The sequence below is a fragment of the Hippocampus zosterae genome, chromosome 17, assembly GCF_025434085.1.
Source record: "Hippocampus zosterae strain Florida chromosome 17, ASM2543408v3, whole genome shotgun sequence".
In the NCBI taxonomy this organism is placed as follows: Eukaryota; Metazoa; Chordata; class Actinopteri; order Syngnathiformes; family Syngnathidae; genus Hippocampus; species Hippocampus zosterae.
Window position 1 is genome coordinate 10,442,477 of NC_067467.1, and position 14,134 is coordinate 10,456,610.

Consider the following 14,134-nt stretch of genomic DNA (forward strand, 5'->3'; position numbering starts at 1 on the left):
GTTGACGCAACTGACGAGAATGGATTGTTGGGAGTAAATTACTGTAATCTACTTTCATGGAACAAATAGGAATAGTTTTGCTTGTAAATGTAGGCCAGTGCTTCGGATCGTGTTCAAGGTTTGCAGCTAATCTAGGAATTAAAAATTCGAATTCCTAACTTGTAGCACATGGATGCAGTTGGATCTCTGGAAAGCAAAACCACACGCTCGACAGGCGGGCCTTCATTACTACGTTTGCATATGTTAATCAGCGTTCCCTCCAGACTCATTATGCTAATGCGCTCATTTGTCTCTGGCTTCGCCGTTGAACTGCGGCTAACGCTGCGTCCCAGCAGAGCCAGACGGTGGCCTTACATGCCTGCCGTGGATAATAAATGCTGCGTTAGCAAGCAAGTATAAAGGAGATTGGCGATGTTGGTTCGAGAATTTTGGTCGAGATTTTAGCAAGCATCATGAAAGGTGACATCTTTGATTTGCTTTCGCCGGCCAGATTTGGCACCTGGGCCTAGAGTTTGACACCTGTGGTCTATTTGAAACTTTGCTGCTGTAAATGAGTTATTTCTTCTTTTTGGGATGAATAAAGGTTTTCTTATTAATACCCTGGCTCGTGACTCGCTATGCACAAATTCACCTTTTTGCAATTTTTTTTTAGCCTATCCTGTCTTGTTCCCTAAAAACACTATCACTTTTTCGCTCTTTTGTGGTGTTTTTGTATTTTGTACAGAAAGTCAAAGTGAGTAAAGGCAGTATGGTCACCTCTGAATCCTTGTAGTGGCGTTCCGGAACCTCATCATAGGCGATGTCCACAAAACACACTTCAGTTTCCTCATCTCGGGGCTCACAGCAAAATATCTGCATTGGAAGGCACAACTCAAACGAGTGATGACAGCCTGATCAATAACATACTTTTGGCCTTTAGTAAAATGTGTGCTGATGTACTGTGATTTCCCAAGCCCCACATTGAGTGTGTGTGTGTGTGTGTGTGTGTGTGTGTGTGTGTGTGTGTGTGTGTGTTGCAAATCAAAATGTACCAAAGGAACAAACCAGATTGAAAGACATGCAAGCGGCATGATAAAATCGTTTCCTCATAACTACAGATTACATGAGATATAATCGTTAATTTTTCTTGTGTGACTCAGCATACGAATGGAATTGAAATGTATAAATATATTAATATGCAAGGTGGAGCTTGTGGTGAAAAACACTTATTGTGAAGGGGGAAAAAAATAATTCCTCTCCGGCATAGTTTTCTCTCTCTAAATAGATTTTCAAAATCAGTATTTCTGCATTTATGATGAAACTAAAACTAAAAACTACACAATCAGAGACAGCTGCGAAAGAAGGCGGGACCGAGGGACCGGTCAATCATTTGCTCATGCACATCGCGGCTCACACTCCAATTCTCACAAAGAAAGGAGACTTTTCTACTTTTTTTGGCCGCTTATTTCACTCTCGTCTGTAACAACACAGGTTCAAAAGAAGTTATTGGAAACGTCTCGACATGTAAATGTTATTTCAAGCGTGGACGTCTAATTCTGGACACCTGCAACTACCACCTGCGCCAGCGTTACCATGAACATCGGCTTGTTAGGTAAATCGAGCGCCTCTGTCACATTTTAATTGATTGTACTTTACAATAAATACAACAACCACCTGATAACATTTCGCTTTTGGCATGACTCCTGAGCGAAAAAGTCGTGCCAGCAATGCGGTAACCTTATTAGCGCGGCGCCGTGCACGCGCGAGTGGGCTGTGCGCGTGCGGGGCAGCTCATAATTAGGACAGACTATATTAGTACTGTAATTGGAACATTCACGTTTTTTATAAACGCATTGTCAATGTCTCAATTTATTTTGGGAAGAATTTTGGCTAAAATTGGCAATTTTTGGAACGTGAGAAATCGCCCCCTGCATGTCCAGAATTTTGGGTTGAAACAGAAATGGGGAAAAAGAATGTCAAAGAAGTTGTAGGAATAAGAATACAAAATGCATTTTGCTTTTGGGGCGGTACATCATAATGATTCCTTCTCACACAATAATATAATGATATCTATTCTATGACAATTTGCTGTGTCGGAAGGATGAAAGCAGCAACAGATGAAATTGGGAATTAAATAAACATAAAAAACAGCATTGACCGATTCTTCATGGTTCAGGTATGTCATCCCGCGGGTACAAACTGGAAAACTTTGCTGGTGGGGGTCAAGCTAAGAGACTGGCTCGCTCTCAAATGTGAACTGTGGAAAGCTGTGATCTGGGAGCCTGCAATGCCCATTGGTGGCCACTAGGTGATGCTGTGGCCTTTCATTATTAGTGTGGGTCAGCATTGCATAATGCCCCATTAAAATGTCACACAACGCAACTTGTAGTACTGTACATGAGTAAAAAGAAGTGACAGAACCAGGTCTCACACGCTCTGTATTTAAGCAGAAGTTCAGATGTTTGCTTCAAGTATAATCAAACGTACTGATTAACTCCTTGGGTTGCATTTTTGTGCACAATGCATGTCTCGTGCAGACTTTGTACTTGTACAACAAAATGTGTTGTTCATTAAGTACGTGTATTTACTTAGTACCATTGGTAGTAAGACTTGAGAAATTTAAAAAAACCGTATCAAGTAATTTAAGAGATTTAATTGAAATATATTCTCTTTGATTCTATTATTATTATTCTGTTTTGATGCGCCAATGATTAAGGAGCAATCATGTCCTCGTCACGTTGAGACTGAAATGAAAGGTGGCAGATGCACGGCCTGCCACTCACCTTCCTTCACTTTTCAAATCCTCCTTTATGATTAAATTAGTACTCCCATCCTCCGTTTTACGTTATGGGCCATTTCACATTCACCTTCACACACTTAACTAGCTCAAGTCTGCACTCAAATTTCATGCCACTTCACCGGTTGTTCTGCCAAGCCATTACCTACTCTCGCTAATACCAACCATATTTTCGGACAGAATTTGTACAGTTTTTTTCCTAAGCTGTTTGTATAAAGAGAGAATGTGAGAAAACGCCTTCAAAGATTATGCAAGCGTTGTGCAACTTTTGACTCACGTTGTCGTTGCTTCCTTTGTTGTCCTCGTATTTGCTCTCTATATGGATGGAGAACTTGGGCAGGAAAGAGCACTAGCCACACACACACATACACGCACACACACACACATTTACATTTTTAACACCACTAAGTAACACTTAAATAAGAAAGTATCTCTCTAAGTAACACCATCATGACCTACTTTAAAATGCAAGTGGTAAGCCGAAGACCTCGTCAAAAACATTCCTAGAAAGTCAAATTCCTACAGAGTTTAATTAATAACATTGTGCGCTATTGCAACATTATCCATTTCAACATTAGCACTGTACATACGTATGGAGGTCTAGGGTTCGAATCTGGGCCAGTGTGGGTTTTCTTCAGGTTTCCTCCCACATTTAAAAAATGTGCATGGCAGGTTGATGGAGCATTCGAAATTGTCCCTAGCTGTATTTGTGAGTGGCAGTGGTTGTTTTTCTTTGTGTACCATGTGAGTGGCTGGCATCCACTACAGATTGCATCCGCCTGCTGCCCGAAGACACCTCGTGTGGGGAAGTGGCTCAGAATGTGTAAGGATACTTCGTGTAAATACACTAGTGTACATTTAAGTCATACTTAAATAACTATTCAATTCAATTTGGGTCTGCATGAAGATGTAAAGAGCAAGCATATATGGACGCCCCAGCCTTAACACGAGTCTTCTAGACATGATTCTGATGCATTTTGTTTAAAACAAACAGCCTGGAGTGAGAAGATCAACCCACTGCTGTTGCTTTTTTCCCCCTATTGATGTTTTCTGGCCACCTTTACTGGACAGGCTACTCCATCTTAAGTCTAAGGGCAAATGGTGTGCGCTTCATCTCAGCGTAAATCATTAACAAGTTACGATAAAGCTGAGAGAGGGGCTTCGGTGGAATGTCTTCTGTCAAATGTCCTTCATTTTTTCACTTTGACTCACTGAACTGATCTTAGATTTCTACCTCTGAAGATCTTGGAGATATGTGTGTTCATGACTGTGCGAACTCAGGGTTCACGCTCCCGACTCCCATTTTTTTCCTTCTTTTTAACAACCCCAAAAGTCTTTGAAAAACAACAATATATGTTCTCAATGGAATATGGGTGCAAAATGGGAGTCAGAGGGACTGACCGAAAAACCGTGACACATCAAAATTCTGCCCCAAAAAATGTAGTTAAAAAAGAAAAGTCATTCATAGCAACATGGGAGCGCATATTTCCATTTGTATCGCTTCATCAAAACTACTCACCGTGTACTCTGATTAAATTCCCAGCGGTGGTCGTCGAGTCAATGGACAGAATGTGAGAAGGTGGCGGTGCGGGGCGGTGGCAGGCAGGAAGCGGAATACAAAGAAGTAAATAAAAACAGGGTGAGTGATGAAGAGGAAAAACAGCATTTTGTCCAAAGAAAAAAAAACCCAAAACACTCGGAGCTGCGATCTCATTACGGCAGATGCACTCGAGGCCACGCTCACATGAGCGTGCTGTTGACATGTTGCACATAATCAAAGTTCACCTTTAGGATCTGGCAAGTCCACTGTATACCAAAATAGATGATGCTGAGATCCTTGACACAAACACAATGACTTTGATAGGGTTTGTGCCACCCCTATGCTCACATGATTGATTGAACCTTTTATTTATAATATGCAAAATATGAAAGCTATTTAATTCCTACTCCGTCACCATCAGCGATAAATGATCCTTGGATGAAGTGCAATCTGAAATGCATAAATTTGTTCATATTTCTACATCTTAACGGATGTATGCTGCACAAAAAATAAATAAATGGAACATCTGGGGGGAAATTGTGCTGTTTGTGTTCCGTTATTTTTTTAACAGTTCATTTACGTGCACGTTGATACTATTTAAGGTATTTAAAAAAACAGACAAATGTTGATTTGAGGGTGACCAACAATGTCCGAGTTGGTTTCTTTATTTGCACATTTATTTGTTTTTTAAAATATGCTCCATTTACTCCAAGCATTTTTCTCATTCTATTCTCAATTTTTTTTTAAGATGTCAATTTTGAGTGTGACATTTCTGTCTTTTTTTCCCCCCTTATTTGGGGGTGGTGGTGGTGGTAGGATTTCCCAAGCCTTTTTTTGTGTGCTCTCCTGTTTGTACAGAAAATTGCGGAAGCGTACCTGTAATGGTGTACGGGTAGTAGTTCCAAGCCTTCTCTGTCACGTAGAAAATCTTGGGTACCACCGCTCTGGCCCAACTTGGCAGCTTGCTGCGACCCACAAAACAAAACACGGAGGCTTTGGCGACATGGTGAAAAAGACAAAAAACATTTCACTTTTTTTTTGTTTTCTTTTCTAAAAAAATTAAACTTGGCAAACCATTTTTGCACAGTTGGAAAGCTTTACCTTGTCCCATTTGTAAAGAATATTGCATTAGTGGGATGGGCACAGCAACTGTGGACGCGTGTAAAATGTGCCAAATGCGCAATGCCTGTGCCAAACAATTCATTCTGCTCTTGCTGCAGACTCTCTTTTAGTGTTTTTTCCCAGAAGCACTTGCATACCACATTAGTTCAGTGAAATTATATATATTTTTTATTTCCACCGGGTTATTGTCTTCATTTCATAGATGTTTCTCTTGGCTGCACTGCTTCCACAATATGTATATGGATTTTCGAATTGTATTTATTTCTTGTCCAATCAGATTTCAGCCTCCAAGTGTTGCCATGCCAATCAGTAGTGCTGCCCCATTATTTTCAACTACATTAGCAATGAGAGAATTTCTTTCATTAATCAGATTTCAAATTTATCTTCACAGTGTCAAAGCGCTGGCCTTGGATGATGTCAACGATTTCTCATCCTTTTGATTGGTTGGCAAAACAGTTGGAAGGGAAACCCACTCCCGTCGTGATCTGCACACATTGATACGCTTAATAATCGGCATTTCTGGTGAGTTTGCTGCATTTTATTGACATGTTTATGTGATTGGAAAAATATTTGATTTTGAACAGCTCCGGATGTATGTAGCACTGTTTTGGGCGTTTATATTGCATGTTTTTGATGGTTTGTGTCATTGCGCTCAGTCCCAAATGCATGGTTGGAGGTTCTGGAAACAAAACAATAGCCAATGACAAAATAAGCTGTTTGGCATAGGCGGTGAAGGTTTGTAAATTTTTTCCCCCCCATGTATGTTCATAATTTATGCCAACAGTCACAGCAAATTGTCCTTGGCCTGAGGTACCAAAGCAGCCACAGACCATCACACTGCCACCACCATGCTTCACTGTTGGCATCATGTTCTTTTGATCAAAGCTGTGCTATTATATGTAGGCCGCACATCTAACAAAACGTTCAATTTTTCACTCATCAGTCCAGAGAACGTTTTACCAAAAGTCTTGAGGATCATCAAGATGTCTTTTGGCAAATGTGAGGCAAGCCTTTGTGTTCTTTTTGGACAGGAGTGGTTTTCGGCTGGGAACTCGCTCATGGATGCCATTTTTGGCCAGTGTCTTTCTTCTTATCCTAGAGTCATGCCCACTGAACACTAAACCGAGGCCAGCGAGGTCTGGAGTTCTTTGGATGTTGTTCTCGGGTCTTTTGCAACTTCCTGGATGAGTCGTAGTCGTCGTACTGTTGGGAGTAATTTTGGCTGGTCGACCACTCATGGGAATGTTTGCCACTGTTCCCAGTTTTCTCCATTTGTGGAGAATGGCTCTGACGGTGGTTTGTAGTCTTTGTAACCTTTTCCAGATTGATGAATTTCAAGAACTTATTTTTTTCCTTCTTCAATTTCTTTGGCTTGTGGCATGATGCATTTATTTCTTGAAATCTTGTAGCCTACTTCACTTTGTCTTGACAGATTTAATTTGTGTGATTTCTTACAAATGTGGTGCTAGTGTGTTGCCTGGGAAATTGAACTCGGCTTTCACCAAACTGTCGTTAGTTACAGTTAAGTTGTGATTTAAGAAAGGTGTGGGGTCGGGGGGATTACTTTTTCACAGCACTGTAACTGACGTTACCCAAAAAGTAATTGTAATAATTTAAATCAACCACACACTATGATCCCCAAACACATGGGAAGAGGTTCAAAGCATTTTAAAGACTGACACATACATACAGCACGTATGTTTGACAATGAAGTTGTATTCAATTCAATATTCTCGCCATGAAGTTAAACAATTCTGACTTCTGAAAAAGGCTTGGGCTCTGCAAACCATCCAGCAGTGTGACGTAGCACCAGAGGTCATTCAATTATGATGGCCACTGTTAATGTCGATTACAGCCGACACCCTGCAGTGGACTTGCTCATAAATACTCCGTGACGGACTCTTGATGCTGATAGTTGCTGGCACCTCATCGGGCATCCCAGCAAAATAGAAATTGACACTTTGGTGTTATAATGAGAAATGTTCAAATCACTGCTTCCAAAAAAAAGACACGCACACAAAAAAAACAAAGACATTGTAGAACGCTGCAATTGATGGCGAATGGACCACTCTATCAGAATCGGTTCAGTGTACCACAAATGAGGCTCGTGTCCAGATTACTACAGACTGAAAATAAGCCAATCAGGCGAGGTTGCGAGCAGCCAAGTTACACACCAAACTGTCATTACAAGTGCTCCTTATTACATTTTTACTCTTAAATCAGTCATGGGAGTGTGAAAACGCATTATTCTGTAGAATCATAATGGCTTCATAGAAACCAACTAGAGAAACAGAGACTAGGCCACCGAAGCACTTCCCTCCTCGAGAAGAGAACTTTCAAGACAGTCAACTAGCTACGTGTCATTATGCAGCCTTATGTGCGGTCAAGACACGTCACACACTGACACACACTTGATTGCATCATTACACAAGTGCAATTGTCCAGAAAGGCTTCTTGCATCAGTCAGCGTTTAACCCTTTGTTGAACAGCCCATCACGTCTATAAATGACAGCCGCCCCCACCCCCCTTTCATCGCGGACCTGAACACCCAGCCAATAAGAGATGACAAATAATGACGTAGAAGAAAAGCACAGACTGATGCATACTGGTCATTCTTTCTAAAACAAGGAAAATTTAGTCCAGAAATGATCTAGAGTTGAAAATGTGGGCTCATGTTTTGTGTGAGTGGAGTGTACCCAACAGCCTAGGCAACTATCATTCTCGTAAAAAAATCTATTAATTATTTTTAAAGTAGCCCACCGTTGAAACATGTACGTTAGTGATGATTCTGCACTTTACATGCTCCTAAAATGTGTCCCTGCCTCCCCATGGCCGCTCTCCTGCGAAGGCAGGCAATTTCTTTTTACAGAGATCGACCTCTACCTGATCAAAAAGTTTTAACATTGCAGTTATTTTTGAAATGTTGGGAAAACTTTACTCTAAATTACTATAGGGAACTATTTCCCCTTATACATTTTCATTTAGCTTTTATAGACATGCTGATTACATTGGAAGCTCCCTGAACTTTTTATTGTTCCCCAAAAATGTCTCTTAAGTTTTAGAAAATGTGTTCTGTAAAGTTGGAATTTTTTAAAAATTGACACTAATATTTTCACGTTTACTGAAAATGAATATCGACACCCAATATTGTTGCACGGCCTCCCTGACTTCTCATAATTGGCATCGGCCCTGAAAAAAAAAAGCAACCCCAAAACGGATCGGTCCATCTCTAATTTGGAAAATTACATTTTGGCCACGAACAGGCTATGTGGAGAGTAGTTTTGAAGAAAGGTTAAATGATCCATTTTTTAGACTGACTTCATGTCTCTTTCCACACACACACACACACACACAGTCTGTCCAAACCACTTCACTTCAAATTTCCCAGAGGTCCATTCACTTGTCTTCCACGATCATAAAATCTTTTCGTATCTGTCTGAAAAAACTTTTTTTTTTGGGGGGGGGAGATTTTGTGGCCAGCTTGTTAAAAGCAGCTCATTAAAAAGCACAAGTCCAGGTTGAAGTCATTACAAAATTGGGGTAACGTGAGGAGTAATGTGAGTAGAGTAGAAAATGTTCTCCTACTACTAAAACGCAAATCAATCAATCGAATGTTATTTACATAGCACTTTTCCGACATAAAAATGCACCTTAAAGTGCCGTGCAATTAAAACATCAAAAATACAACGTAAAAAGAGGACCCTTCCACTCGCCCAAAATACACGGATACCTATCCACACACACACACACACTGATGATCTATGTTAAAAAAGACATGGCAAGGCACAGCACATGAGGAAAAGAGCACCCAAGGGGAGCTCATCCGCGCTGACAGCCGCCACACCTCCCAACATAGAGGCCCCCCATCAGGAAACACTGGAGCTTTAACCCTATCGGGGACAGCGGTTGCTACAGTGGACAGCTTATCATGCTATCAGGTTACATGGTGCACAAACGGGTTAAAAAAAAAGAACAATTGAAATTAAAAGAAGTATATAAATTAGTTATTCAAAAGCCAAGCTCAGCAAGCACCTTAAAATTGCTCTCGGAACACACGGGGAGCCAATGCAGTTGCCACGTGTGCGAAATTAATTCAGACGCATTGCTCGGTGTGTCAGAGGCATCGGATGATGACACTTATTGGCCATCTGCAGTGTTCAGTCGAAATACAATCGACCAAATCAATGAAGTGAACCATCACTGTCACCTAGACTGACCACTGTGCTCAAGTCAGAAGTATTTCCAGCAAGCGCACCATTTCTTTCGGCGCAGACCGCTACGCGTTCTTGGCGGTGGCATTTGATTGACCATTTAAAACAGTCAATTTCACACTGAAGCAGCTCAGGAGCTCAGCACAACGCCAACCAGACCTCATCCGTACATTTAATCCCTTACTCATTCCCAAAATGGTTAAAAGCATGCAGCGAGCAAAGCCTCCCATACCATGTCCTATATGTGTCACTGTCGATGCTCGGCTGTTTATTTCAGTAGGACATGCTTTTGATGTTGTCATGTTGAAGTGTCACATCATCATATTTGAAAATCCCTCCTGTCATTTTTACCAGCGGCTTACTCATGTTGACGTGATGATATTTGTACACCGTAATGAGTCGGGATTTGTGTTCATGGATCAGGGACGATGCGAACCGGGGTCTGCCATTTGGAAATTCAGGAACGGGATGATTGCAACTGTTCAGAAAAGGGCAAGCGCTCTCAAAACAACATTGATATTGATTGGAAAAATACTCTGTCTGCCGTTATTGGTAACCACACCTTACTGAACAGAACCGGACTGCTTGGTGATGTAATGGAAAGTTTCCGATTTTGTATTATATCCTCTGCAAAGCACACACAATAGACACACTTTAATTTAATTTCTGTATATTTTTATACATTCAATATTAAATTGCAACCGTTGGTTTAATTTGAACGCACAAGAAATCTGTCTGCTCAGGAACACTCGAGAAAGGTGGAAGCGTGAAGCATTTTTAATTGTCCATGTGAAGGTTTTGATTTAAAGATTTGACCCAAATAAATGTTTCACCCAAATATATGCCGGTGTGAAAGCGGATGGCAAGTGGAGGGGACTCACTTGTTGAGGTAGATGCGTTTCTCAGTAAACTGGCCCGATCCGTGCTCGGGGTCCTCGTAGGGCTCATTCTGCACCACCTCCACTCCCTCGCCACGTTCGCTCTGTTCGTTGCTGTGCTTGCTGATCATGTACAGCTGACCGATGCGATACTGCAAGACAGGATGGCAAACAAAAGAATTGGATACAATTGTAGAGCAATCATTGTGTCCATTTCGGTGGGTGAAGGTCATCTTGACTGAGTGGCCTTGTGATATGAGCAAAGCCACCTTGCAATCAATTGAGATGAAGCAGCATATTTCTCTCCCCCATAATTGACGCGACAAGCCGAGACCCCGCCACCCCGCCTAGCCCGCCCCCAAACTTGACCTTCTACTCAAAAGCATCCATGTCAGTGAATAATTTAAGGGGTGTGGCCTAGTAAATGACATGAGGAGATGGGATTCGGGTCGCCTGGTCAGTTCCATGTGAGCGACTGTGTGTGAGCAGTGGCCTAGAGCAGTTCCTTTGCGAGAGTTCTCATTTTATATTTGTGTTTTTGACCGTTATGTGAATTAATCTTCTGAAATAATTTGGGCCAGCAACATGTCCCCACTCCGATATAATAAATAAATTAAAAAATGGATGGCATTTGTAAATAAAGGTCCCACTGCAATTTTAGACCGGTCATAAAGCTCAACCACAGGGAAAGTCAAGGAACTATTTGACATTGATCTCACGATGGCCACTCCAGCAAAGCCGCACAGATTAGCAACTGACTATAGTGCAATGACAAAGCGCCCAATCCCGAATTAGGACCAGACCACCCACGAGTAACCTTCATTTGAATGACCTTTGATTCATCACTCACTGACCCACTTGGCCATGTGACAAACTCTTATTAGACGTCCTGACAGGCCAAGTCGGGTGGCAACTATTTTCCATACAAGTGTTGCAGGGAGATGGAGAGTCCGGACTGCTCGCACGCCTATTTCCAGGTCTGAGAAATGCATCCGGCATGCATGATGACTTTTGTCTCTCAGCGGGAATGCCGGGTGCTCGTATAGACACGCTTGCATACACATTCGGAGTACCAATGGAGGATAGCTTTGTTAAGCTCATGGGGAAACAAAGACAAGTACAGTGAAGTCCTCTCCATCGCGGGTTTCAGGTTTGCAGTCATATATATTGTACAGTCAATAACTTTATTTAGCATTTATATTGAGTGGAATTCCACAGTTGACCGCTAGATGGTGACACACGTCTTTAGTTTGAGACGAATGCAGCAGGAAGTATTTCAGCGCAGCCGAGGTTTGTTGAAAATTACACTGGTCAAGAATAAATTTGAATCTGAGGTTGCTTTAAGTGTGCATAAATGTATTTTTGATGCTAATTAAAAAAAAGGTTGACTTCTTTTCTAGCACCTCAGGTTTTTGAGATTTTCATTTTTATGTTTTCAAATTTGACCTAGTAAAACATGCGGAATAAGGCTTTTACCGAGCGTTGCTATTCGGAAAAGAAATTCCACCCGTTTCTGAACCTAACCCTTCATTCATAAATATGACTACATGCATTACTGTATTTCATATATTGTTATTATTATTATATTAATTATATTAGAGACCTAAAGACCTAATGATCTGGAAAATAGATTTTCGTTTACTGTAAGCAGAGAGCAGGATTGGTACACTGTTGCACTGTTTGCACAATGCTCTTACTCGCTCTCAATATGTGTTTAAATGTATTTTGTGTTATTTTAAGCGTCTTTAAAGACCTTTAAGAACATGCCTAGAGAGTGTTTGAATCTGGTATTTCACTTATGGTGGTGTGGAACGTATACACCCCTCCCGCCCCCAACTGTGAGGGGGGGGGGGGGGGGAATTACTCTCCAGCGTTGGATGTTAGCTTGTGACTCCACAACAACTACAACAAGCCAGGAATGGAGTGGAAATAAGATCGCGTGGTGGAAAATCAATCTGGCCAAGAAGGCCTGAGGCATAAGTTCGTATAACACAATACCACCACAATTTTCCATCTGACTGTCAGGTGAGGAGAGTGAAGTTGGAATTTGGAAGGCGGTGTGTTTGTCACTGAGCAGCTGTTGGAGCACGGCATCGTTTTTCACTGGGGATGACAAAGTCACTTGCAAGGAAGACGCAATTAAAAAAAGGAGCTTGTGTTCATTGTCACTCAAGTACGTGTTCACATTAGCATAGCCAGAGTAGCAAGAGCTGCCAGAATGATTAATCTGCCAGCAAAAGATGGGGAATCAAACACAAACAACGAGAAATTGTGCTCAAAGAAGACAACAACTTTTGCCCCAAAATCTGTTACATTCTGTCAATTGGAAAAAAGGGCCAAGCTGGCTTTTTATTTTCTTCATCATGCACTGCAGTGCATTCATTCATTCATTCATCTTCTGTACCGCTTGATCCTCACTAGGGTCGCGGGGGGTGCTGGAGCCCATCCCAGCCGTCTCCGGGCAGTAGGCGGGGGACACCCTGAATCGGTTGCCAGCCAATCGCAGGGCACACATAGACGAACAACCATCCACGCTCACACTCACACCTAGGGACAATTTAGAGTGTTCAATCAGCCTGCCATGCATATTTTTGGAATGTGGGAGGAAACCGGAACACCCGGAGAAAACCCACGCAGGCCCGGGGAGAACATGCAAACTCCACACAGGGAGGCCGGAGCTGGAATCGAACCCGGTACCTCTGCACTGTGAAGCCGACGTGCTAAACACTGGACTACCGGGCCGCCACTGCAGTGCAGTTATTCTCAAAAGTGTGGTCAGTGTACCTCACTGGCAAAGTACAGTTCAGATGTATTTAACTTTTAAATTCAAAATATATTATCTTTGAGAACTGTTTATTGACATTTATTCACTTTTTTTCCATTGAACTTTTAAGTGCAATGCATTGTCATGGTGTTTGCAGTTTTATTTTCCTATATTGAAGTAGTGTAAATGTTCAAATGATGATTTATTTTAAAATGTTACTATCCATTCCAGGACGCGCCCCAAACCCAGAGTTTTTTTTTGGGCGGGGGGGGGGGGGGGCGGGGGGGGGGGGTTTAACATGGTTTTAAAGTTGCACTCTATAATGCCATACATCATATTAACACATCTCGGAGAACTCACAACTATGCTCAAGGCACCAATTTTTTGTTGTCGTTTTCCTTGAGCACTTAGTCCCGCTATACTACAGTATTTTCATGTTGATCATGATGTTGTTACTTGGAAAGCAAAGGATATTTTGAGGTGGTCGTTGGTATAAAAAGTATGAGAAGTGCTTATGTAGGTGCAGCAGAATGGGCAGGTAGCATGGACTCGGCACTCAGATGGCATGGTAAGAATTTTGCTGTGTTTGGGGAACATACAAAACAAAGAGGAGAGACTATTGACATTGCTCTCATTAAATCTCCCCGGGAGGTGAAAATGATCACGGCCCAGAAATCCTCATGAGCGGCACTCGAATGACGGCTGGCGGCGGCGTATTAAGACACGAAGAAACATTTGTGATAATTTTTTCCTTTTGGTTTCATTTGCTGTATCGACATAACACGCATAAATTTGCCGTCCTGTGTGCGGACTTCTTTTTCTTTCCATAAAGGGCAAAGAAGT

The 14,134-nt window shown here is 41.8% G+C and overlaps 1 protein-coding gene and 1 long non-coding RNA gene across 2 annotated transcripts in view; one reads left to right on the plus strand and one right to left on the minus strand.

The window, feature by feature from the left end:
- pitpnc1a (phosphatidylinositol transfer protein cytoplasmic 1a) overlaps positions 1 to 14,134 on the minus strand; it is a 35,349-nt gene that overhangs the window by 3,064 nt on the left and 18,151 nt on the right. Inside the window, exons 2-6 of the mRNA XM_052048174.1 lie at positions 10,531 to 10,679; positions 5,193 to 5,281; positions 4,296 to 4,303; positions 3,054 to 3,125; positions 757 to 852 (exon numbers count right to left, since the gene is read on the minus strand). Coding sequence (XP_051904134.1) covers positions 757 to 852; positions 3,054 to 3,125; positions 4,296 to 4,303; positions 5,193 to 5,281; positions 10,531 to 10,679 — 414 coding nt within the window. The remainder of the gene's footprint in view (positions 1 to 756; positions 853 to 3,053; positions 3,126 to 4,295; positions 4,304 to 5,192; positions 5,282 to 10,530; positions 10,680 to 14,134) is intronic.
- Positions 859 to 14,134, plus strand: part of LOC127589136 (uncharacterized) — a 48,315-nt gene continuing 35,039 nt past the window's right edge. The window contains exons 1-2 of the long non-coding RNA XR_007959293.1: positions 859 to 1,591; positions 5,830 to 5,960. This is a non-coding gene — a long non-coding RNA (uncharacterized LOC127589136). The remainder of the gene's footprint in view (positions 1,592 to 5,829; positions 5,961 to 14,134) is intronic.